The following is a 25,843-nucleotide window of genomic DNA, read 5'->3' as shown; positions in this document are numbered from 1 at the left end:
TTTTTTTCAAATACATCATCCTACAGAGGGACTCACGTTATGCTCACAATATGTTGTGCATGTTAGCATAGTGGTTAGCACTGTTGTTTCACAGCGCCAGTGTCCCAGGTTTAATTCCCGGCTTGGGTTACTATCTGTGCGAAGTCTGCACATTCTCCCTGTGTCGGTGTGGATTTCCTCCGGGTCCTCCAGTTTCCTCCCACAAGTCCTAAAAGACATGCTGTTAGGTAATTTGGACATTCTGAATTCGCCCGCAGTGTACCCGAACGGGCGCTGGAGTGTGGCGACAAGGGGATTTTAACAGTAACTTGCAGTGTTAATGTAAGCCTATTTGTGACAACAATAAAGATTATTATTGGATTAAATTCAAGCCAATTGGATGAGGATAAACTGCATTTAAGGTTTCCTAGAAGTAAATCCTCCTAGTCCAAGCCATCCATTTCGGGAATGTTTTGAGATTTTCTCCATACTTCATAAAACACAGATACCCTGACGCCTATTAAAAACTATATATTATATCTTTCAAACAATCATCGGTAAACTACAAAATGGCTGTTGGAAAGGAACACCACACAATAATCTTATGAACTTTTGGAATACAATTCTGAAACACTTGACAAGTATACACCAAAGGTTAATTGTATTAAGATATCAACAAATAAAATCAAGTGATGAGCTCAACAGAAGCAACACGAGGGAATGGACATCTGTGCCCACAGCCTTTATTTTCAGTGGGTCAGTTTTTTAAGTGGCACTGATGTGAGGAAGTAAAATCAATCCTCAAGGATAAATATCCCACAAAAGCAATGATCAGAAAACTTAATTGCTCAAAACATCCCTTTGGAAGCATCTGTATTGGGAGAAAGGAACAAAATAGCTGATACGTGATGAAATGTACTGTACAATTTTTGTAGAACAGCAAGAACTCTGTTCCTCTTTAAACAGTGCATTAAAGCAAAATAATCTAATTCAATCAAAAGGCTAGCACATCTGGCAATGTAACATTCCTCAGTACTGTGCAGGAGTGTTGGCACTCAATTAAATCAACTGTGAATTAGATTTTGAATCTTTGGACTTAAAAGCTAGAAGAGCTAACTGAGGCAAGATGTCAGTGGGAGATCAAAACTACAGACCCAACTGTCAAATAATAGAAGAAAATGAACAGAGGCTGTTCTTGTGGTAGTATTTGTGTGCAGTGTGGAATTGGAAGATGATAAGATTCTAATATGACTATAAGAGAACCCCTGGAGGACACACTTGCTTAGTGATTTCTTCCCCAGTGGGATAAATTGCGTATCCAAAGTTCAGTGGAAATAAACGAACGAGAAAAATGGCTTTCTTAAATGTCAGACTACTTTAATGCTGTGCCTCGTATTGCTGCGTCAGATCAATGACTTTGTTCAAAAAGCAGGCTAACAGCAGTAAGTGCTGTCAATTAGTTTGCTGCTTTGAAAAAAAATATGAAGTGCTTTCGTTCTATTCTTTCCTCTGCTACTTTACAGTTTTTGATCAATCATCTGTGAAAAATTATTTCCGAAATCAACAAAAAAAACTTGGAAAAATAAAACCATTTTCTCTCTTTCCATCTTGTGCAATAGGAATAATGTAGCAACAGGATAAAGACAAGAAAAGTCGGACAGACAGGAACATAATTTAACACAATTGGCGAATAAAGTTATTGCAGGGAATAGAAGTAAAAAATGAAATTAAAGGTTCTTTATCTGAATGCATGAAGCACATGTAATAAGTTGGATGAAATAGTGGCTCAAATACAGATAAATGATTTTGATTTAAATGCCATTTGATTTAAACACCAAGGGTTGCTAGGTTATCAATGCTGAGCAATAAATATTGTAGGATACACAATATTTTGGAAAGGATCTCAGAATGGCAAAAGAGGAGAGATAGCCTTGACCTAATGACCCCAGAAGATCATGAAGCAGAATCAGTCATGGATTGAAATAGGAATGGCAAGAGGCAGAAAACCCTGGTGTAATACTTTGTGGAACTGACAAGGGATAAAGCTGTCTTAACATCTTGTATTTTGCAGTGAGGCAGGCTTAATTAATAATCTCACTGAAAAGATTCACTGGGAAATAGTGATCATAGCATCATTGAACTCCATATTAAGTTTGAAAGTGACATACTCCAACCAATTTTAAACTTCAGGTACGAGGTGAGAACCGGTTCAGATTAATTGGGCAAATAGGCCAAAATGTATGGTGGTAGATGAACAAGTCTAACCATATAAAGAAAAAACCCCAAAAGTTTCATCAAAAATACATTCAATTGGAAAACAAAAAACTCCATGGCTCACTCAGCAAGTTAAAGATGACCGACACGCTTGGGTTCCAAAAGTGATAGTTGCAGAGATACTGGATATACTCCCAATTATTTTCCAAAATTCCTGGTCCTATCAGATTGGATGTTGGCAAATGTAACATCACTTTTCAAGAAAGGAGGCGAGAGAAAACAGGGAATCATTGAGAAAATGCTGGAATTTATGAAGGAAGTCCTAACAGTGCGCATAGAATAAAGGGGGGGGGGGGGTGTGAAGGAAAACAGGAGGCTTGGCAATGTTAGATAAGGGCAGGGAACTTGGTATACGGGTAATTAGGGGACTGGGCAGGGATAGTAGGGGACGTTGTTTACTGTTTTTTTTTAAAAGATGTTTTGCGTGTGTTGGCCCGCGCGGTTGTTTAAGAAATGTTAATGTGTTAAACTGTGAAGATTACAAATGCTTCATAAAATATTTTCTAAAAAAAAAACAGTGCGCATAGAAAAGTACAGTATGATTAAGACAAGTGAACATGGTTTCACAAAAGAGAAATCCTGTTTGACAAATGGGTTTTTGAGAGTGTAACCAGTAGAGTAGATAAAGAAGAAATGTATATTTACTAATCTTGATTTCCAAAAGGCATTCGATAAGTGTCACACGAAAGGTTTATAAGAAAAATAAAAGCTCACGAGTTGTGGTAATTTATTAATAATAATAATAATAATAATAATAACAATAATAATAACTGGTTATTGTCACAAGTAGGCTTCAGTGAAGTTACTGTGAAAAGCCCCTAGTCACAACATTCCGACGCCTGTTCGGGGAGGCCGGTACAGGAATTGAACCCGCGCTGCTGCCTTGTCCTGCATTACAAGCCAGCTGTTTAGCCCACTGTGCTAAACCAGCCCCTAATCATAGGTAGAAGATTGGTTCATGGAGATGAAGCAGATAATGGACATAAATGGAGCATTTTCAAGTTGTCACGATGTGACTAGTGGTGTGCCAAAAGGATCAGTGATGGGCCTCGGCTATTTGCAAACTGTATTAATTACTTTGATACATTACTCGGTCTCTTCATCTGAGTTTGCTGATGATGTGAAGCTAGGTGTGAAGGTAAGCTGTGGGGAGGACCCAAAGAGGCTGAAAAAAAGATGTAGACAGATTGAATGAGTGGGCAAAAAGATGGCAGATAGAGTATAATGTGAGAAAGTGTGAAGTTTTTCCTCTTTCAACACAAGAATAGAAAAGCATATTAAAGAAAGGTAAAACTTGTAAATGTTGATGTTTGAATAACTTGGCTATGCTTATGCTAGGCACACAAAGTTAGCATGCAGGTACAGTAAGGAATTAGCAAATAGTTTGTTGGTCTTTATTGTAAGGGGATTTTAGTACAGGAATAAACAAGTCTTACTATAACAGTACACAGCTTGGCGAGATCACATCTGGAATAATGCAAAAATGATCTCTATATTTAAGAAAAAATATCCATTGGAGGCAGTACAGCAAAGATTCATTAAATAGGTTTTTGGGATTAGGAGTTTTTCGATAATGAGACACTAAGTAAATTGGATCTATGTTCTTTGGAGTTTAGAAGATTGATAAGTGATTTCATTGAAACATGCAAGGTTCTGAAGGGGCTCGATAGGATGGATTATTTCTAGTCAGGGAACCTAAAACATTGAGGCACACACAGTCTATGGTAAGGGACTGACCATTTAGGACTGAGATGTGGAGAAATTATTGCATTCAAATTGTCGTGAATCTTTGGAATTCTCTACCCCAGAGGGTGATGGATGCTCCATCCTGGAATACATTTAGGACTGAGATGTGGAGAAATTATTGCATTCAAATTGTCGTGAATCTTTGGAATTCTCTACCCCAGAGGGTGATGGATGCTCCATCCTGGAATACATTTAAGGCTGCGATAAACAAATTCTTAATCTCTGAGGGAATCAAGAGATATATGGAGTGGGCAGGAAATAGAGTTGAATCCCAAGATCACCAATGATTATACTGAATGGTGGAACACGCTCAACAAGCCATATGGTCTATTTCATCTCCTATTTGTTTTGCTTTGGTGTTTTTGAATTTGACGTTTGAGATCCTTCTCATACATGACGCTACAGCAGGTTAGCTTTTTCAAAAGAATTGGTGGCATTAATATTTTAATAAACCAATTCTTCAAAGATCAAAAAAAAATTCTAACCTGTATGCAGAAAGGATGTTAAGAGGCGGGGGTTTCTCACATGTGCTGTACGTTTCCAGCAATGGAATGGGCAATGATTTGCGGTCAAACAGTTGCTGATCTTGAATGGTAGAACTTCGAAAAGCTTTCCTCATAGTTATATCTTGAAGTGAGACTGAAAAAGAAAACAAGCGTGTAAACCAGTTTAAAATCTCTGCACGAGTGATTTCCATAAATTTTACATTAATTGCATTTTATGTTCACAGAAGCAGTGTAATGTTGCTACCAACCATCACCATGGTTGCTACCAACCATTCACCTTCCTTCCATCAGAAGTGGGGATCTTCGCTGATGACTGCACAATGTTCAGCACCATTTGTGACTCCTCAGATACTGAAACAGTCCATGTCCTAATGTAACAAGACCTGGACAACATTCAGCAAGTGGCAAGTGACTGTGGCAAGTAACATTCATGCCACACAAGTGCTAAGCAATGACCATCTCCAACAAGAGAGAATCCACCCATCTCCCCTTTACATTCAAAGGCATTACCATCGCTGAATTCCCCACTAACAACATGCTGGGGTTACCATTGACCAGAAACTGAACAGGACTAGTCATAGGGGAGGTGGTGGCATAGTTTCATTGTAACTGGACTCTAAACCAGAGACCATAGTAATGCTCTAGGGACACAGGTTCATATCCCAACACTCTAGATGGTGAAATTTGAATTCAGTAAAAATCTTGAATTAAAAGTCTAATGATAACCATGAAACCACTATCGATTTTCAGACAAAAAAAACATCTGGTTCACACTGTCCTTTAGGGAAAGAAATCTGCCGTCCTTACCTGGTCTGGCCTACATGTGACTCCAGACCAACAGCAATGTGGTTGGCTCTTAACTGCCCCCTCAAGGACAATTAGGGATGGACAATAAATGCTGCCACAGCCTGTGATGTCCATGTCCCTTGAACCGATTTTTTAAATACAGTGGACACAAGAGTAGGTCAGAGGCTAGGAATCCTGCAGCGAGTAACTCATCTCCTGACTCCTCAAAGCGTGTTCACCACCTATAAGGCACAAGTCAGGAGTGTGATAGAACACTCTCCACTTGCCTGGATGAGTGCAGCTGCAACAACGCTCAAGAAATTCAACACCATCAGGACAAAATAACCTGCTTGATCGATATCACTTCCACAAACATTCAATCCCTCCCATCTCAGTGGGTACTATCGACAAGATGCAGTGCCAGAATTCACCAAGGATCCTGAGGCAGCACCTTCCAAACCCACAATTTCTACCATCTAGAGGGGCAAAGACAACTGATACCTGGGAACACCACCACCTAAAAGGTTCCCCTCCAAATCACTCACCATCCTTACTTGGAAATATATCGTTGTTCCTTCAATGTCACTGGGTCATAAATCCTGGAGCTCCCTCCCTAACAGCAATGTCGGTGTACACACATCTCAAGGACTGCAGTGGTTCAAGACGGCAGCTCACCATCACATTATCAAGGCAACTACGGATGGACAATAGACAGTGGCCTAGCCAGCAATCCCCACATTACGTAAGTGAATTTATTAAAATGTGCAGATAACTGTTTAATAGCCATTGACATTCTTTTTAATTCTAAAGCAGTTCCAGAATTAACAGAAAATCTAAATATTTTTGAACGTATGTAATATTGCCAGAGTCACTTCACAACTTGTGCATCAGTTTGGTTCCTAGATTAAGGCCAACTTGACATTCGTTACCGAACTAAACAACATGTGGGTTGACTAGAACATTGAGTAAGAAACAATGGAACAGAATATATTCTCCACTCCTGGCACTTAGCATGACTCAGCTATGGGTATCATGGAACTGAGATCTGATATCTTGCCAGGAACACTTTATTTCTAACATTTTCCATTTCTATAAATGGCATACACAGTTTTTTCTAAAGCAAATTTTAAGTTACTCTCAAAATCTTCCGGAGGCCACTCTGCGAAGTTTGCATGCATAGTTCCAGTCAGATTTGTAGAAATACACTCCAGTTCCTCATGTTGTTTCCAAAATAATGGGTAATAAGAATCTATAATGATCTGAAGATTCAGCATCACTATGAATGCAAGACATAGACACATTTATGAGACAGACTTATTGAGAGAATGCGGAGCTCCAAGGTGCAAAGGGATGTGGGTATCCCAGTAAATGGATCATAATAGGTCGGTATGCAGGTGCAGAAAGTAATTAGCAGAGCTAATAGAAAGTTATAGTTTATTGCAAGGGGAATTGAATACAAGAGAGGGAGGTTATGCTCCAGTTATACAGGGTATTGGTGAAGCCACATCGGGAAGACTGTGTGCAGTGTTAGACTCCTTATTTCAGGAAAGGCGTAAATATGGAAGCAGTTCAGATAACGTTTACTCAGATGGGCAGTTCTGGGTGCTACACAAAAGGAAGGATGTGATTGCATTGGACAGAGTGCACAAGAAGTTTACAGGAATGGTTTCATAACTTCAGTTATGAGGGTAGATTGGAAATGTTTTCTTTGGAGAGAAGGTAGTCAAGAAGAAATTTGACCGAGATTATCAGAATCATGAGGGGGCTGGACAGAGTTAATAGGGAGAACCTGTCCCTGCTTGTAAAAGGATCAAGAACGAGCCGGCACAGATTTAAAGTGATTTGCAAAAGAAGCAAATGTGATGCAAACAAAAAATGGGAGCCATGATGTGGCGATGCCGGCGTTGGACTGGGGTGGGCACAGTAAGAAGTCTTACAACACCAGGTTCAAGTCAAACAGGTTTGTTTCAAATCACTAGCTTTTGGAGCACAGCTCCTTCATCAGGTGAGTGAAGAGGTGGGTTCCACAACCACATATATGGACAAAGTTAATAATGCAAGACATTTTGAATCTGAGTATTTGCAGGTAATTAAGTCTTTACAGGTCCAGATGGAGCGACTGGAGAGAGGGATAATCACAGGTTAAAGAGGTATGAATTGTCTCAAGCCAGGGCAGTTGGAAGGATTTTACAAGCTCAGGCCAGATGGTGGGGGGGTGAAAGTAATGAGACATGAATCCAAGGTCCCGGTTGAGGCCATACTCGTGCGTGCGTAACTTGGCTATCAGTTTCTGCTCGGCGATTCTGCGTTGCTGCGCATCCTGAAGGCCACCTTGGAGAACACTTACCCGAAGATTAGAGGCTGAATGCCCTTCACTGAAATGTTCCTCGGCTGGAAGGGAACATTCCTGCCTGCCGATTATTGCGAAATGTCCGTTCATCCGTTGTTGCCACGTCTTCATGGTCTCGCCAATGTACCATGCCTCAAGACATCCTTTCCTGCAGCGCGAGGTAGACTCGGCTAAGGAAATTTGCATGTCCACATTGACTCTTACCAACTTTTAGTTGGTAAAAATAGAAAGCATCCGATATGGCTGCGTCAGAGCCTGGTATGGCAACTGCTTGGTCCAAGACTGCAATAAGCTTCAGAGAGTCATGAAAACAGCCCAGTCCATCACACAAACCCGCCTCCCATCCATGGACTCCATCTACATCTTCCGCTGCCTGGGGAAAGCGGGCAGCATTATCCAAGACCCCTCCCACCTGGATTACTCACTCTTCCAACTTCTTTCATTGGGCAGGAAATACAAAAGTCTTGCGAACATGCACAAAACAGATTCAAAAACAGCTTCTTCTCGCTGTTACCAGACTCCTAACAACCCTCTTATGGCCTGATCTGATCAATACTACACTCCTGTATGCTTTACCCAATGCCGATGTTTATATATTTACATCGCGTACCTTGTGTTGCTCTGTTACCTATTTTCTTTTCATGTACTAAATAATCTGTTTGAGCTGCATGCAGAAAAATATGTTTCACTGTGCCTCGGTACACGTGACAATGAACAAATCCAAATCAAGTCTGCTCTAATTCTGGCCTTAACGCCACCATCCTGCCTGTTCTCCATAACCCATTACCAATTGAAAATCAGTCAAACTCCTCGTTAAATTTACTCACTGTCTCAGCATCCTGCACTCAGCACTCTGGGGTAGGGAATTCCACAGATTCGGAATCCTTTGAGAGAAGCAGTCAAGGCAGTGTTTGGACACCAGTTTCTTGTCCCAGGCAGGGTAGGGAAAGAAAATAATCTAATTGTCCTGGTTCTTGATCACTATCCAGTAGCCCCTGGTACATTGAATTTATGTCAAAATTGAGTGAAGGACCAGATATGCCTGTTCTGTCCTATCTATGAAAATTCACTGTGCAGAGTCACATGTGAAGAATAGTTGTCCACGAGAGATACTGGAGGTCCACCAATTGTGAACCTGCAATCATTGTTGGACATTGCCTCGAGGAAACAAAGAAATGAAGGAAGAAGACTAAGGACAGGAGAACAAAGAACAGATATCATTGGGAGAGAGCCCGCTGGGCTTCTCGTAAATAAAACAGTCATAAATCTGATGGTAGTGATATTAAAACCTTGATTTATAAAATGCAATTCAATTAATTGATTCAGGTTTATTCAGCTTCAAAGTATACTATTAGATAAAAGTTCATCAATATTGATGAATGCTGATGACACTAAAACTTTACCACAAACAACTGACAAACTATCTGTTCCGGTTGTCATTACTCAGAAAGAACAGACATCAAACAAAGTTCTCTCAGAAATTATTTTCTCAGATATTCAATTGTGGCATTCTAATGTGCTCATGTCTCCCCAACCAGAAGACATGCCATTGCAGTCACTTCATGGAGACTGATTTTCTGCTAACAGCTGAACTGCTTCAGGTCAAACCACCAAAGCCCTGAACAGCTGCTCTCCAACTCCAGCCAGATTTGGTATGAATATCTGCCCATAATCAGCCCCAACACCCATATCTGACAAGTTCTCGCCTCCTTCCGAGCCGCAGACTGTAAATTCTTCTTCTTCTTGGTTAGTCTCTCAGTGTCGAGGTTGACTTGCTTCCACTCGGGGAGGTGGGTTCTGCAGTGGCTGAAAAATACGATCCTGGATCTGCAGACTCTGTCACAGGTGGTGCTTGAGGAGGTGGTTGGGTGGGACACTCTGGATTCTGCGCTCTCCTTCCACTATTTATGCTTGGCCTCCGATTGTTCCACCCTATAACGTACGAGGTGATTTGCACCTTCACGGATGCTTTTTCTCAAGTTTGTGTATTCTAAGGCAACCGATTCACACATGTCGAAGGGGATGTTGCATTTATTTAGCGAGGCTTTCAGTTTCCTCTGCCCTCCTAGTGATCACTTGCCATTGCAGAGTTCGGAGTAGAGCACTTGCTTTGGGAGTCTCGTGTTGGGAATGCGGGGAATGTGGCCCACACATCGTAGCTGGTCGAGTATGACCAGTACCTCAATACTGGCCTGGGAGAGGACACTCACGTTGGTATGCCTATCCTGTCAGTGGATTTGCAGGATTTTGAGGAGGCAGTGATAATTTTCCAAGGATTTGAGGTGGCTGCTGTACATGGTCTCATGTTTCTGATGCATACAGGAGAGCGGAGACCACAGTTGCTCCGTAGACCATGAGCTTGGTGCTGGATTGGAGGTCTTGGTCTTCAAATATTGTGTTCCTCAGACGTTCGAAGAGTGCCCTCGTCCATTGCAGCCGGTGTTGGATTTTGTCGTTAATATACGTCCTCAGGAAATTCGGCATGTCCACATGAACTCTAACCAACTTTTACAGATGACCCACAGAAAGCATCTTATCTGGCTGCATCACAGCCTGGTATCGCAACTGCTCGGCCCAAGACCGCAAGAAACTTCAGAGAGTCGTGAACACAGCCCAGTCCATCACAGGAACCTGCCTCCCATCCATTGACTCGATCTACACCCCCCCCCCCCCCCCCCCCCCGGCTGCCTGGGGAAAGCGGGCAGCATAATCAAAGATCCCTTCCACCCAGCTTACTCACTCTTCCAACTTCTTCCACCGGGCAGGAGATATAGAAGTCTGAGAACTCGCACAAACAGACTCAAAAACAGCTTCTTCCCCGCTGGTACCAGACTCCTAAACGACCCTCTTATGGACTGACCTCATTAACACTACATCCCTGTATGCTTCATCCGATGCCGGCTTATGTAGTTACATTGTGTACCTTGTGTTGCCTTATTATGTATTTTCTTTTATTTCCTTTTCATGTACTTAATGATCTATTGAGCTGCCCCCAGAAAAATACTTTCCCCAGACCTTGGTTCACCTGACAATAAACAAATCCAATCCAATCATGTCTGTTTGCACCGAGAGGAGGCTCCCGAGGTGTGGGAAATGATCCATCTTGTCCAAGGGCTCACTGTGGATCTTGAGGTTGGGGGGCAGTTGTCTGTGGCAGGAGCAGGTGGTAGAGAACCTTTATTTTCCAGATGTTTAGCTGAAGGCCCATTCTCTCATATGCTTCAGTGAATACGTCAATGACGGTTTGTAGTTCGGCCTCTCAATGTTGGATTTCGTTGTTAATGTCTGCCCGCACCGCAAGGAGGCTCCCGAGGTATGGGAAATTATCCAGTTTGCCCAAGGGCTCACTGTGGATCTGTCGTCACATCGAGGATACCCTCCATCATCTTGTGTGGAACTAACATTGTGCTGAATGGGATGGGTATCAATCAAGGGGGGAGGGTGAACAGCCAGCTGTCATGGTGCGCATAGGCACTAACGATATAGGTAAAAACGGGATGAGGTCCTACAAGCTGAATTCAGGGTGTTAGGAGTTAAATTAAAAAGTAGGACCTCAAAGGTAGTAATCTCATGGTTGCTACCAGTGCCACGAGCTAGTCAGAGTAGGAATGCCAGGATAGATAGGATGAATGCATGGCTCGAGAGATGGTGCAAGAGGGAGGGATTCAAATTCCTGGGGCATTGGGACCGGTTCTGGGGGAGGTGGGACCAGTACAAACCGGATGGTCTCCACCTGGGCAGGACTGGAACCGATGTCCTAGGGGAGATGTTTGCTAGAGCTGTTGGGGAGGGTTTAAACTAATGTGGCAGGGGGATGGGAACTGATACCGGAAGTTGAAAGGTAGTAAAACAGGGACAGAAGCAAAAGGAAGTAAGGGGGAAAGTGTAAGGCAGAGAAGACATAGTAAAAAATCAAAAAGGGCGACAGTACAAGGTACAGTGACTGAGGGGAGCTCAGTGAATAGGCCCAGTAATACTAAAAGGAATAAAACTGGAGATGTTAAGATTCAAAACAGAGGTAAAAAAACCAACATAAGTGTACTTTACTTGAATGCTCGTAGTATTCGGAATAAAGTAAATGAGTTGATGGCGCAAATCATCGTGAATGACTATGGTTGAGTGGCCATTACTGAAACATGGTTAAAGGATGGTCACGACTGGGAGTTAAATATCCGAGGGTATCAAACTATTTGGAAGGACAGAGTGGATGGTAAGGGAGGTGGTGTAGCTCGGTTATTTAAGGATGACATCCGGGCAAAAGTAAGGGATGACATCGGTGCTATGGAGGATAAGGTTGAATCCATTTGGGTGGAAATCAGGAATAGTAAGGTGAAAAAGTCACTGATAGGAGTAGTCTATCGGCCACCAAATAGTAACGTTATGGTGGGGCAGGCAATAAACAAAGAAATAACTGATGCATGTAGAAATGGTACAGCAGTTATCATGGGGGATTTTAATCTACATGTCGATTGGTTTAACCAGGTCGGTCAAGGCAACCTTGAGGAAGAGTTTATAGAATGTATCCGCGATAGTTTCCGAGAACAATATGTAATGGAACCTCCGAGGGAACAAGCGGTCCTAGATCTTGTCCTGTGTAATGAGACAGGATTGATTCATGATCTCATAGTTAGGGATCCTCTCGGAAGGAGCGATCACAATATGGTGGAATTTAAAATACAGATGGAGGGTGGGAAGGTAAAATCAAATACTAGTGTTTTGTGTTTAAACAAAGGAGATTACAACGGGATGAGAGAAAAGCTAGCTAAGGTAGACTAGGAGAAAAGACTTTATGGTGGAACAGTTGAGGAACAGTGGAGAACCTTCCAAGCGATTTTTCACAGTGTTCAGCAAAGGTTTATACCAACAAAAAGGAAGGACGGTAGAAAGAGGGAAAATCGACCATGGGTATATCAGGAAATAAGGGAGAGTATCAAATTGAAGGAAAAAGCATACAAAGTGGCAAAGATTGGTGGGAGACTAGAGGACTGGGAAATCTTTAGGGGGCAACAGAAAGCTACTAAAAAAGCTATAAAGAAGAGTAAGATAGAGTATGAGAGTAAACTTGCTCAGAAAATAACAGACAGTAAACGTTTTTACAAATATATAAAACAAAAAAAGAGTGGCTAAGGTAAATATTGGTCCTTTAGAGGATGAGAAGGGAGTTTTAATAATGGGAGATGAGGAAATGGCAGAGGAACTGAACAGGTTTTTTGGGTCAGTCTTCACCGTGAAAGACACAAATAACATGCCAGTGACTGATAGAAATGAGGCTATGACTGGTGAGGACCTTGAGAGGATTGTTATCACTAAGGAGGTAGTGATGGGAAAGCTAATGGGCTAAAGGTAGACAAGTATCCTGGCCCTGATGGAATGCACCCCAGAGTGCTAAAAGAGATGGCTAGGGAAATTGCAGATGCACTAGTGATAATTTACCAAAATTCACTAGACTCTGGGGTGGTCCCGGTGGATTGGAAATGAGCAAACGTGACACCACTGTTTGAAAAAGGAGGTAGGCAGAGAGTGGGAAATTATAGGCTAGTGAGCTTAACTTCGATAGTGTGGAAGATGCTGGAATCTATCATCAAGAAAGAAATAGCGAGGCATCTGGATAGAAATTGTCGCATTGGGCAGACGCAGCATGGGTTCATAAAGGGCAGGTCGTGCCTAACTAATTTAGTGAAATTTTTTGAGGACATTACCAGTGCAGCAGATAACGGGGAGTTAATGGATGTGGTACATCTGGATTTCCAGAAAGCCTTTGACAAGGTGCCACACAAAAGGTTGCTGCATAAGATAAAGATGCATGGCATTAAGGGTAAAGTAGTAGCATGGATAGAGGATTGGTTAATTAATAGAAAGCAAAGAGTGGGGATTAATAGGTGTTTCTCTGGTTGGCAATCAGTAGCTAGTGGTGTCCCTCAGGGATCCGTGTTGGGCCCACAATTGTTCACAATTTACATAGATGATTTGGAGTTGGGGACCAAGGGCAATGTGTCCAAGTTTGCAGATGGCACTAAGATGAGTGGTAAAGCGAAACGTGCAGAGGATACTGGAAGTTTGCAGAGGGATTTGGACAGGTTAAGTGAATGGGCTAGGGTCTGGCAGATGGAATACAATGTTGACAAATGGGAGGTTATCTATTTTGGTAGGAGTAACAGCAAACGGGATTATTATTTAAACAATAAAATATTAAAGCATGCTGCTGTGCAGAGAGACCTGGGTGTGCTAGTGCATGAGTCACAGAAAGTTGGTTTACAGGTGCAACAGGTGATTAAGAAGGCAAATGGAATTTTGTCCTTCATTGCTAGAGGGATAGAGTTTAAGACTAGGGAGGTTATGCTGCAATTGTATAAGGTGTTAGTGAGGCCACACCTGGAGTATTGTGTTCAGTTTTGGTCTCCTTACTTGAGAAAGGACGTACTGGCACTGGAGGGTGTGCAGAGGAGATTCACTAGATTAATCCCAGAGCTGAAGGGGTTGGATTACGAGGAGAGGTTGAATAGACTGGGACTGTACTTGTTGGAATTTAGAAGGATGAGGGGGGGGGGGGGGGGGGGGATCTTATAGAAACATATAAAATTATGAAGGGAATAGATAGGATAGATGCGGGCAGGTTGTTTCCACTGGCGGGTGAAAGCCGAACTAGGGGGCATAGCCTCAAAATAAGGGGAAGTAGATTTAGGACTGAGTTTAGGAGGAACTTCTTCACCCAAAGGGTTGTGAATCTATGGAATTCCTTGCCCAGTGAAGCAGTTGAGGCTCCTTCATTAAATGTTTTTAAGGCAAAGATAGATAGTTTTTTGAAGAATAAAGGGATTAAGGGTTATGGTGTTCGGGCCGGAAAGTGGAGCTAGTCCACAAAAGATCAGCCATGATCTCGTTGAATGGTGGAGCAGGCTCGAGGGGCCAGATGGCCTACTCCTGCTCCTAGTTCTTATGATATTGCAGCTCAGGACTGGCATCCATGAGGTGCTGTGGGCCAACAGCAAAAGCAAAATTGTACTCAATCACAATCTGTAACCCTATGGCCCCCCACTTTACCATTACCACCAAACCGGGGATTAACACTGGTTGAAGGAAGAGTGCAGAAGCGCATGCCAGGAGCAACACAAGGCATACTTAAAAATGAGTTGTCAGGCTGGTGAAGCTACAACACAGGACTGACTACTTGTTTACCAAACAGTAAAGCAGCTAGTCATAGACAAAGTTTAGTAATTCCACAACAAATCGATTAGATCAGAACTCTGCAGTCGTGCCACATCCAGTCATGAATAAAGTGAATACCTCTTCTGGAGGAGGAGGCTCACAAATTCGCTCTCCTGAATGATGGAGGGTCCCAGCACATCAATGCAAAAGATGAGGCGGAAGTTTTTGCAACAATCTTCAGCCAGAAGTTCCAAGTGGATGAGCCATCTCGGCCTCCTCCAGGAGGTCCCAGTATCAGGTGTCAGTCTTCAGCCAATTCGATTCACTCTCCATGTGATAAAGAGATGGCTGAAAGCACTGGATACTGCAAAGGCTATGGGCCCTGACAATATTCCAGAACAGTTCCAAAGACCTGTGCTCCAGAATTTGCTACGCCCCTAGCAAAGCTGTCCCAGTAGAGATTTGAATAGAAATTTGACAGCGGTGTACGAGACTCTAACAGGTTTAGATAAGGTGGCAAAGATTCCCATTAGCTAATAGTACAAGGACTGTGGGACACAGATTTAAGGTGTAGCACATGAAATGTTGAGGATGGGGGGCTGCGGAATGGAAGTGTAGAATAACTTTTGTGCAGACAGTGGTAATGACATGGAACTGGCCAAGAGGATGGGGAAAGTATTGAAAATTTTGGGGAAAAAATTGGATGGATATTTGAGAGAAATAAACTGGCAAGGCTATGGGGGAAATACAGCAGTTCAATGGAACTGACTGGTTTGCTCTACAAAGAGCCAGCCTGGACACATGCGGACTGGTGTTTTACTGTGCTGTGGTTTCCTTCTGTGCCTTAATGACTCTGACTTCAAAAATACTTTTTTTAGCTGCAAAGTGATTTGTTATGTCCAGTGGTAATGATAGATATGCATTTATATAGTGCTTGTCTGTTTTGATAATTTTATGTTTTCATCTACACATCTTACATTGCCACTATTATTTGTCTCACAAGATTACAGGATAAACTGCAAACTGCGTACATTGACCATCAACAACACCCCACCCAACCATTCCTGCATTCTGCACATCAATATTCTTAATGATTATGCATTTTTGATACAGTACACAGTATTTATATTGGAAGTCTATCACAATACCAAATTACTATCAATAATAAGCCCTGATCAACTTCAAGGAACTGGGTCTTTTTAATTAAGTTGCTGTTGCTTTGATGTTTCAGTGATGTTGGTTGTGGTAAGTACAGTGAAAGCCTAGCAAAAGATCTACTATTTATGTAGAAACACAAGCAATTTCAACTGCAAGACTGATTTAAGGAAATTCACTTTTAGTACATTTCTGGATGGCTTTGGAGTGCTCAGGCATTTTGTTGAACCACATTTGAATTCCTTAGGATTTATGGTTTGGGTGGAGAGGTAACCTCAATATTTCATAAAATATACTTCAAATAAATATACCAGTAAAAAAATACTGGAAAGAAATTGCATCTGCTAGCCAGTCTCATTAACTGAAGGAGTCACAACTGTTGTGTTATGCTGTTTCGGATAACACAGGCTGCTACCTGATGCAGTCTTAACTAAAGAATGCTCCAGACTCTGAAATGAGTTCAACGTGTTTATTGAACTATTAACACAGTTCTCAAATGAGTTTGACTCTCTGCTAATCTAACTGTAGTAACTCAGTCTAACTGTACCAGCTCGCTCTAAGCCATGTGCTGGGGCGTGCTGCTGATCAACCCTGTCTAACTCTAGATATCTGTCTGTGGAAAGAGGCAGGGTGTGAGTGCCTCATCCCTTTTATAGTGTTCATGTCATGCCCCCTTGTGGTGATGCCACCTCCGAGTGTCCTGACTGCCCACTGGTTGTGTCCTATTCTGAGTCTTCATTGGTTGCATGTTTTGCATATCATGACAACAACTACGAGCCTTAGTCATTCTGTACAAAATGTCAGAGTAGAGAAAGACCACAGAAAATTTAATCAGGTATGTCGATAACACGTTATACTACATTGTGAAGATGTCTGGACAAACCATCAACTTCCTTAATTTCACAAGACACATTAGTTAATAAAAATATATAGTCTATAGAAAGTTGATAAGTACATTCTATCACCTTCACAATGAAAGAAGTCTTAATGGGGTCACACAAACCTCAGAAAGGGGCAATGATTAAACTAAATTATACAAATTGCAGGTTTTGCAAACACAATTTGGATTTGGAGTGTGTTAAACAAATGTAAACAGGGCTTGGAAGAGATGACCATCCATGCAGAATAATAATTCCACACAATGGTGTACAATATAGCAGAGTATTGCATTGTGTGGCTTTCAAATCCATGTTAAACTTGTCGATGTCCAGCTGAATTCTACTCTGAAAATTATCACTGGATTAACATGAAAATTAACACCAACACTCTGGCTGGTTGTGCTCATGAACATTGCACCACCATGCCTACACTGGGAATACAACCAGTGAGTTAGTGAAGACCTGCTGATCCAGACCAACCTACCACCAACTAGTCCAGGTTAATATTTTGGACAGTCTCCGAAGCTGTTAAGCGATTCCCTCAGTTTTGATGACAGATGGTGTAATTCTTTGAAGAACTGTGAAACAACAAATTTGATTCCTTATGGAGGGCCCGACAAGAAAATAACACTGGACAACCATTAACCAGAGCCAGTAACAGCAGATGCTGCTAACTTCTCCACAGATAAAAGATTAAAGTACCCTGGAGCGCCTAATCAGACCTTGGAGTACGTTATCAAATATGCCTTCAGAAAATATACTGTTAAACTGAAGTGTTGGCTGGTATATCTAACTTGAATATTGATTTTTGTTTTGCTTTTTGCTACTCCATGAAAGAGGAGCAGCAATTTCAGAAAGGGCCTGAAGACAACTTACTAAACGCACCAACTTTTATCTATGGCTTGTGCATAAAGTTCATTAACACTAATGCAGTTTTCTGAGTGTTGACATTTTTTACATTTAAAAATCTTACGTTCTTCTTCTTTTGGGTCCAGTTGTGTCACACTAACAGAAAGACGGTCAACACGTTCCTGTAGAGAGTTAACCCTGAAGGAGAAACTATGAGCTTCATTGAAGAGTTCCCCAAATATGTCTTCTGCATATTTACCTAGAGAACAGTTTGGAAAAATGACTTAGAGCAGATTCAAGTGTGGAAAAGGTTACTGAGATTGCATCAATGATAAAGCTGTGGAAGAAAAAGGGTGATTAGACTTCAAACCAAAATCCTAAAATCTCCTATTTGTGTCAAGATCACTTAACTCAAAATTAGTCAATGAAAATTTCAAACTCAGAATTCATAAATATTTAAAGAACATTGTGGCCAAGAGCAACACTAGTTCAATTTCTGTACTTACTTTTTCAAAATGTTCTTTTTGAAGTATTTATGCTCTTCACTTTTTAAAGTTATTGTGGTATTCTGCTTCTACCATTGTTTGATAGAACATTCCAGCAACTCAAAAGAAAAATTATCCTAGCTTATTTTGGTGTTAACATTGAATCTAATTATCAACTCAACAACCAATGGGAGATTGTCCTCTATTTACCTTAGCCAAATCTCTCAATCTATTTTTTAATAAATTTAGAATACCCAATTATTTTTTCTCCAATTAAGGGGCAATTTAGCATGGCCAATCCACCTGGTTTAGCACGGGGGGGTGGTTTAGCACAGAGGGCTAAACAGCTGGCTTGTAATGCAGAACAATGTCAGCAGCGCAGGTTCAATTCCCATACCGGGTGCTCAGAATAGGCGCCAGAATGTGGTGACTAGGGGCTTTTCACAGAAGCTTCATTGAAGCCTACTTGTGACAATAAGCGATTATTATTATTGTTACCTAACCTGTACATCTTCAAACTGTGGGAGGAAACCGGAATATCCAGAGGAAGCCATGAAGACATGGAGGAGAAACTCCTCTTGGACAGTCACCCAAGGCCAGAACTGAACCAGGGTCCCTGGCACTGAGGCAGGAGTGCTAACCACTGTGCCACCGTGCCTTTCAACTTCGATCATATCTTCAGTTGGTTGTCTCTGTTAGAGCTGAAATAATTAATTTCACTAGATTCTGTTAATGAATGTTCCTCTTCTTAGCAAATCTCTTCAATTCCCTCCTCGTGGTCTTAACGTTTCTAAAGCAGAGCACCCAAATTGGACATATTATTCTAACTGTGGACTCAGTAATGATTCGCATTGCATTGCCGCTTCACTTTCTTATGCTTTAATTTGGATCTAACAATTTTTTTTCTGTACAGCTTTATAAATTGTCCTTCCACATTTTAAAGATGTATCTGAAGTTGATTTTCTGTTTATTTTTATAAAGTTTTACCTTAGAGAATACATTTCTTATTCTTCATTAATTAAACAACCGAAACATTTCCTTCACCCGGTGCAATCCAGTAACCTATGACCTTATGAAGTTTCTTACAATTCTCTTCTTTTAAAAAAAATATATTTTTATTTGCCATATTTTCATTGTTTTTGCCATACAATAAAGAAACAAAAATAGAACAACCCCAATAATATAAAACCCAAAACATAAACTCATAAAACAAAAAGGAAAACAACCCCCCCTCCCCTTAGCATTCAATGGCAACCAACTCCAGAAAGAGAATAAGAACAAACCCCATGCATTGTAGAGCTCCTGTTTGCCCCCCTCAATTTTAATTTCCACGACGTCCGGTGGTGGGCATTGTGAGTGGTCGCGCATTTGGTAGTTGCCGCTCAAGGCTATTTTTTTTGGACGTTTTCCCTGTTTGTAGGGTGGATGTGTTGCAGAAAAGAGGTGTAGGACTGGATGGAGAAAAGTTTGACTCCACTGGTGGATGAATCCACAGACCAGAAGTGGGTCGAGAAGAAGGGAGCAGTTGGAGCAAGGGAGCCTTCGTGCGCCACAGGTTGAGATGACAGAGGGTAAAGGGTCTGCCTTGCCTACCCAGTGGCCAACAGAGCAACTGGTGGGCTTTTTAAACTGAAAAGTTTAGCCGACAGAGGAGGGAGGCCCAGGAGGACCTATCCAACAGTGGAGTCAAACTTTTCGCCAAATCATCAAAGTAGCCACCACCCAGTACTTTCCCGGAGCCATCGGGAGCAGCGGCGATTCCAAGCCCCCCCCCCCCGTCCACTCACGCACCTTCTCTACATTCCCCGCCTGCCCCTCTCTTTCCCCCCCCTCCAAATAAATTATGAAAATGATGAGAAATCAATTTGTCCACATCCTTGGGGAAGGATTTCAGTGGAAAGTACAGCAGACACTGAAATAGGAACAAAAGCCCCGGTAGCACATTTTAACTCTCAACACCTGGCCCCCCAACAACAGATGGAGGTTGTCCCATCTTGTCAATCAGCCTTCACCCTCCCCACCAAACGAGTAAAATTGTTTCTTCGGAGCCCACCCCAATCCCCCGTCACCTGCACCTCCAATGAACTTCAAGTGGGTTGGCGGCAGACGAAAGGACAGCCTCCCCCACTCCTGGCTGGGCGACCATAAAATACTCGCTCTTGCCTAGGTTCAATTTATACTTCGAGAAGGACCCAAATCTTTGGAGCAGCCCCATTAAACTCCCCACCGACATGCTTGGCTCCGACATGTACACTAACAGATTATCAGCATATAAAGGATACCCTATGCTTCACCAACTCCCCTCTCACTATCCCTTTCCACAACCCTGAGCTCCTTAGCACAATAGCCAAAGGCTCTATCGCCAACGCAAACAGCAGGGGGAACACCCTGCCTCATACCATGGTGCAAATTCATATTATTAGTGCAAACGATTGTCATTGGCCCCTCATACAACAAGCGTACCCACGCTGCAAACCTTGGCCCAATTCCAAATCTTTCCAATACTGCAAAATAACCCCACTCTACCCGATCATCCAGTGCTGCCACCATCTCCATCTCCTATCCCTCCGCCGGAGACAGGGTCACATTTAACAACCTTCTCACATTCGAAAACAACTGCCTTCTCTTCACGAATCCATCAGATTCTCTCCTAACACTTTCGGGAGACACCCCCTTCAACCTTGCCACCAGAACCTTCGCCTTTATCTTGGCATCTACATTCAATAGGGATATGGGCCTATACAGCCCACACTCCACTGGGTCCTTATCCTTCTTTAATAGCAGGGAAATCGAAGCCTGCCCCAATGTCTGTGGCAAGACCTCCCCCTACCTATCGCCTCCTCAAACATTCCCACAATCAGCGGTGCCAATTTGTCCTTAAACTTCTTATAATATTCCACTGGGAATCCATCCGGTCCCGCCGCCTGCCTTGACTCCTAAATGCCTCCTTTACCTCCTGTTCCCCCACTGGCCCCTCCAACCCTGACCTGTCCACCCCCCCGCTCCCCCAAACATACACCCTGCCTTCTCCTCATTTTCATAGATGCCACCCTTCCCCACTCGCCTGAATGCTTTTTCTGTGGATAACTGGTCGACCTTCACCTGAAGCTCCTTCCGCCTGGCCAAGTAGTCCGGACCCATGTCCCCCGCGTATCTCCTATCCACCTTCACCATCTTGGCCTTCAATGAAATCACCTCCCCCCTCACTACTGCATTTTGAGCCTCCCAAATCATCGATTGCAAATTTTCCCCAGTGCAATTCAACCCCATATATTCCTCGATCACCGTCCCAATCTTATCGCAAAAACTCTGGTCTCCACACCCTCCACAGCTCCTCATCCATTGAGGTAAACTAGTCACTATGTTGCGACAGAGCATCCGCCACCCCTTTCAACTTCACTCCTTGCTCCTGTACCATGGCCATGTCTTCAACACCGCCACCTTCACTGGGTCCATCAACTCCTCCACCAGCTCCTTCATCGCAATCATCATCTCCTTTCGTATCACCTCCATGTGTTTGGCGAACTGCCTCTCAAACTCTCCAGCCATCACCTCAGTCAAAGTCACTACTGTAAAGGGCATGGCCCCACCCAGTGATCCAGCCTTCACCATCTTTCCTGCTGCTGGGCTGACCTGTTTACTCTACGGCGAACCTTTGCTTGCTCCCTTCTTCCCAGCGGCTTTTTTCTGGGTCTTCGATATTCCCCACCTTCCTTAGGTCTTTCTGTACCAGCCTATCCAAAAAATGCCCCTGGAACATTAAACACCAAAACCCAGAGCCTCAAGCAAAAGCCACCCAATGTGCGACTTACACCTACATGCCGCCACCTGAAGTCCCCACAATTTTCTTCAGAATTGCTAGACCCCACTGTTTATATCCTTCCATTCAAAACATTTATTATTCACTATTCTGTGTTCTATTCTTTAGGTCAACTTCTTTTCGCTGATGCAATGGTCCTTTTCAATATGAAGCACCTAAACCTTTACCAATAAGTTCTGAAACTACAGAGGCAGAGGCAGCAGGGGGGGTTGGCGTTGCCAAACTTGCTTCATTATTATTGGGCGGCGAATGTGGACAAGGTGCGTTGGTGGTGAGAACTAGAAGGGGTAGAGTGGGTTAGGATGGAGGAGGAATCTTGTGAGGGGTCTAGTTTGAGGGCTATGGTGACGGCAGCATTGCCAATGACTCCGAGTATGTATTCAGGGAGCCTAGCGGTGCAGTCCAAGGTGAAGATATGGAATCAGCGGAGGAGGCATTTTAGGATGGAAGGGATGTTGGTGCTAACACCGCTGTGCGAGAATCATGAGTTTGAGCCGGGGGGATGGATAGTGTATACAGGAGGTGGAGGGAAGCGGGGCTGGTTAAGGTGAGGGATTTGTATTTGGAGAAAGGGTTTGTCAGTCTGGAGGAGCTAAGGGGGAGGGTAGAGCTGCCGACGGGTAGTGAGTTCAGGTATCTACATGTTAGGAACTTTGCACGAAAGGTCTGGAAGGGGTTCCCTAGATTGCCGGGATACACCATGCTGGAGCGACTGCTGCTTCCGGATGTGGAAAGGGAGGGAAGAATTGGGGATATTTATAAGTGGCTGGGGGAGCAGGGAGGCGAGCGGATGGTGAAGATCAAGGAGAAATGGGAAGCGGAGTTGGGAATGGAGATCAATTGGGGAGTATGGAGTGAGGCACTGCGAAGGGTAAAAGGGACCTCCTCGTGTGTAAGGATGAGCCTGGTACAGTTTAAGGTGGTGCACAGGGTGCACATGACTCAGGCGAGAATGAGTGGGTTCTTTCAGGGAGTAGCAGATGAGTGTGAGAGGTGTGGGCAGGGGCCAGAAAATCATGCACACATGTTTTGGGGTTGTGAAAAATTGGGAAGATTCTGGGCTGGAGTGTTTGCGGTCTTAGCCAGGATAGTGGAGGAGGGAGTGGACCTGGACACTTTGGTGGCGATATTTGGAGTTTCAGAGAAGCCGGAGCTCATGGAGAGGAGGAAGGCCGATGCCATGGTCTTCGCGTCTCTGATTGCACGCCGACGAATTTTGCTGGAGTGACGGTCGACATCGCCACCGGGGGTAGCAGCGTGGTTGGGTGACCTGTACGACTTCCTGCGGTTAGAGAAGATAAAAGTATGAGTTAAGGGGCTCAGCAGGGGAGTTTGAGAAAAGGTGGGGGATGTTTGTGACCATGTTTGAGGGGCTGTTCGTCGCAGGCCCGGGGGGGGGGGGGGGGGGGGGGGGGGGGCTGTTGCGTAGGGCGGGGGGTGAAAAAGGAGGAGAATCTGTACAAACTGTATAGTTGATTGTTGGGAAGAATGTTTCCCTGGGTGTTTATTTGCTGTAACTACTTTGATACAAGTTTGAATAAAATGTGTTTTAAAAAAAAAGCTCTGAAACTACTGCCTTTAAATGCTCAACGGGCACTTTGCAATGTACGTTTACAGCATAATGGAGCATCGTTGAATGCAAGTGTATATTTCTCTTCATGATTCGGCATATTTATTCAATTAAATAGGTGGTTTTGCAGAGTAGTGGGATGAAGATAAGATTGCCTTATTCTGTCAAATTCAGCTGTACCAGGGTTATATTTGTTCTTCACGGTGGCATTGAATGAGGATCCATTCAGGGAAGTAAGGAAATGTTGGGAAGAACAAGATGTAAAGGGCCTGTTTTAATTGACAACAAGAGGAAGTGCAAGTATTGAGCAGAAATCCAAGGCAGATGGAAAACTTCCAATGTGCAAAGTCCAGGGAATTTTAACCCCCAAGCTCAATCAGCATATTTAAAAAACTAAACATCATCCAGTGAGTGGTCCTCATGCCTACTCACAAAAGCAGGTTAAGACTTGCATTGCAACAGCCATTTTAACTGCCTTTGTTGTTTCCAGGCCGGCCCTAAAATTTTCATTGGTTTGCTCTCAAAATCTTTATGAGCACCCAACCAATAGCTTCACTGTTAGCGAAACTGTTCCCGCCTCCACAAAAACTGAAGGAGTAAAAATTCAATTGAAGAAAGAAAATAAGAAAGGGGATTGCAGAGGATACATTTTTTTGCCACAAAAAGTATATAATTACTTTTTTAAATGCTGTTCTCTAAATGCAGTCAGTTTCAGGTCGGGCATGTTCAGTCAACCAAATGGAGGGTGACATTTTGGTGCAGAAAATTTACTAAAATGTTACATAAAAGGTTAGAAGAAAGGATTTCACAAATGGATTGTAAACAAATCAAAATGGATTATAAAATCTTCACATTACAGAAACTGGCCATTCAAATGATTTAGGCAAAGAGAGCACCAAAACAAAGCATGATTTGGCCTCTACAAAATCTGCTACCAATCACTTAACAGTATCTGACTAGATTAATGCAAAGAATCTTGTGCCTTTACTGTGTAATTAGCAAGATCAAGGGGGTGGGGGGGAGGAAAGAATTATAAATCGACTTCAGCTAGCAATCTATCTGCAGAGAATAAATCATGTAAAATTAGTGTCAACAAAGGACTGGATTGGCGCAAAAGGAAAGTGAACAATTTCTGTCATTGAGATTAGTCTGAACCTACTTACCTGGGTTGACAGCTGGTAAGAAATCTTTTTGCAAGCACTGAGCAAATATGCAATAACCTTTCAATAATGCACTAGCCATTTAAAAGGCATCAGGTACATCCTGTATTTTAAGGTAAACAGTCATGCATTATTTCTTCAACTGCAGCTATAAAACTAAAATTAGAAATGATGTCATTATTCTAATCGATTTAAAAGAAACTTGGTAGGACACAAAACGGTGAAAAACCTATTCCAAACAAACTTGGAACTGCTCTTTTAAAAGATAGACAAAAGAATCAGTTTAAAGTTATACATTTAACCATATAGCTAATTTCTACGTCACCTACATCATGTGCTTAATGCTAATATAAATTGTTTCCATATTATGATGCAAATGTGTTTTAGTTTATGCATATGATCTATTGTTACAATGTCAAACCTTGTGGACAAATACATTCAAAGTGCAATGCAAGTTACTTACTGAGGCTGCTCAGCTGTCGGATTACATTTGCCAAAGAAATGTTTGTCACGCATTCCAGTTCGTTCCGGATACTTCCTGGCAGTACTGTATGGCACAAATATCTGGGTTCTATGTTTCTTTTCACTAATGGCATTCTGAATTTTAAAGTTAAAGAGCGAGTAGCCTGGAATAGAGAAAAACAACATATCTGTCAGCATTGATTCGGAGTACTTGGAATGTGCGCTGTGCAAATGTGTTACACGCAACTTTTACTTTTTGGGAACCCATATCCAATTTCACAAAAACATGATTTCTCCAGAGAGAGGCAGACAAGAAAAAGAAAGCACATAAGGACATTAAAACCACAGCAGAACTGCTTTTCATCCCAGAAATGCAAAATAATTTCTGAAAGTAAAAATGTTGGTGCGCAGAGTTAAATTAATTGGATGACTTTATCACCAGGATTTAGGTCCCTTTAATAAAGGGAGTGAGGTATTGAAACCAAGATTCCATTCATGTGAATTGCTGTAGCAGAGAATTTTTTAAAAAAGCATTAACATTTTACTTGGATGTATTTGATTTCCTTAGAACAGATCAAATAATTATTGCTGGCCCCTACACGTTAGTTTAACCTATCACTGTGTAGGAAACCCAAAGGATCTCCAGTTTTACAACTTGTCCAATATTGTGCTTCTTT

At 42.5% G+C, this 25,843-nt stretch overlaps 1 protein-coding gene across 6 annotated transcripts in view; it reads right to left on the bottom strand.

Annotated features, from left to right (window-relative positions):
* wasf1 (WASP family member 1) overlaps window positions 1-25,843 on the bottom strand; it is a 175,970-nt gene that overhangs the window by 34,123 nt on the left and 116,004 nt on the right. For 4 of the 6 annotated variants that reach the window (XM_038799181.1, XM_038799177.1, XM_038799179.1 and 1 more), the window contains exons 2-4: window positions 25,168-25,330; window positions 17,794-17,928; window positions 4,485-4,638 (exon numbers count right to left, since the gene is read on the bottom strand). In XM_038799181.1, the coding sequence (XP_038655109.1) occupies window positions 4,485-4,638; window positions 17,794-17,928; window positions 25,168-25,300 (422 nt within the window). In that variant the 5' untranslated portion in view covers window positions 25,301-25,330. Of the gene's footprint in view, window positions 1-4,484; window positions 4,639-17,793; window positions 17,929-19,437; window positions 19,812-24,707; window positions 24,808-25,167; window positions 25,331-25,843 lie in introns of those variants that run through there. The other 2 variants (XM_038799183.1, XM_038799182.1) reach the window with 2 other exon arrangements.

Source organism: Scyliorhinus canicula, chromosome 6, assembly GCF_902713615.1.
Source record: "Scyliorhinus canicula chromosome 6, sScyCan1.1, whole genome shotgun sequence".
Taxonomy (NCBI): Eukaryota; Metazoa; Chordata; class Chondrichthyes; order Carcharhiniformes; family Scyliorhinidae; genus Scyliorhinus; species Scyliorhinus canicula.
This window is presented reverse-complemented; position numbering and strand designations above follow the sequence as displayed.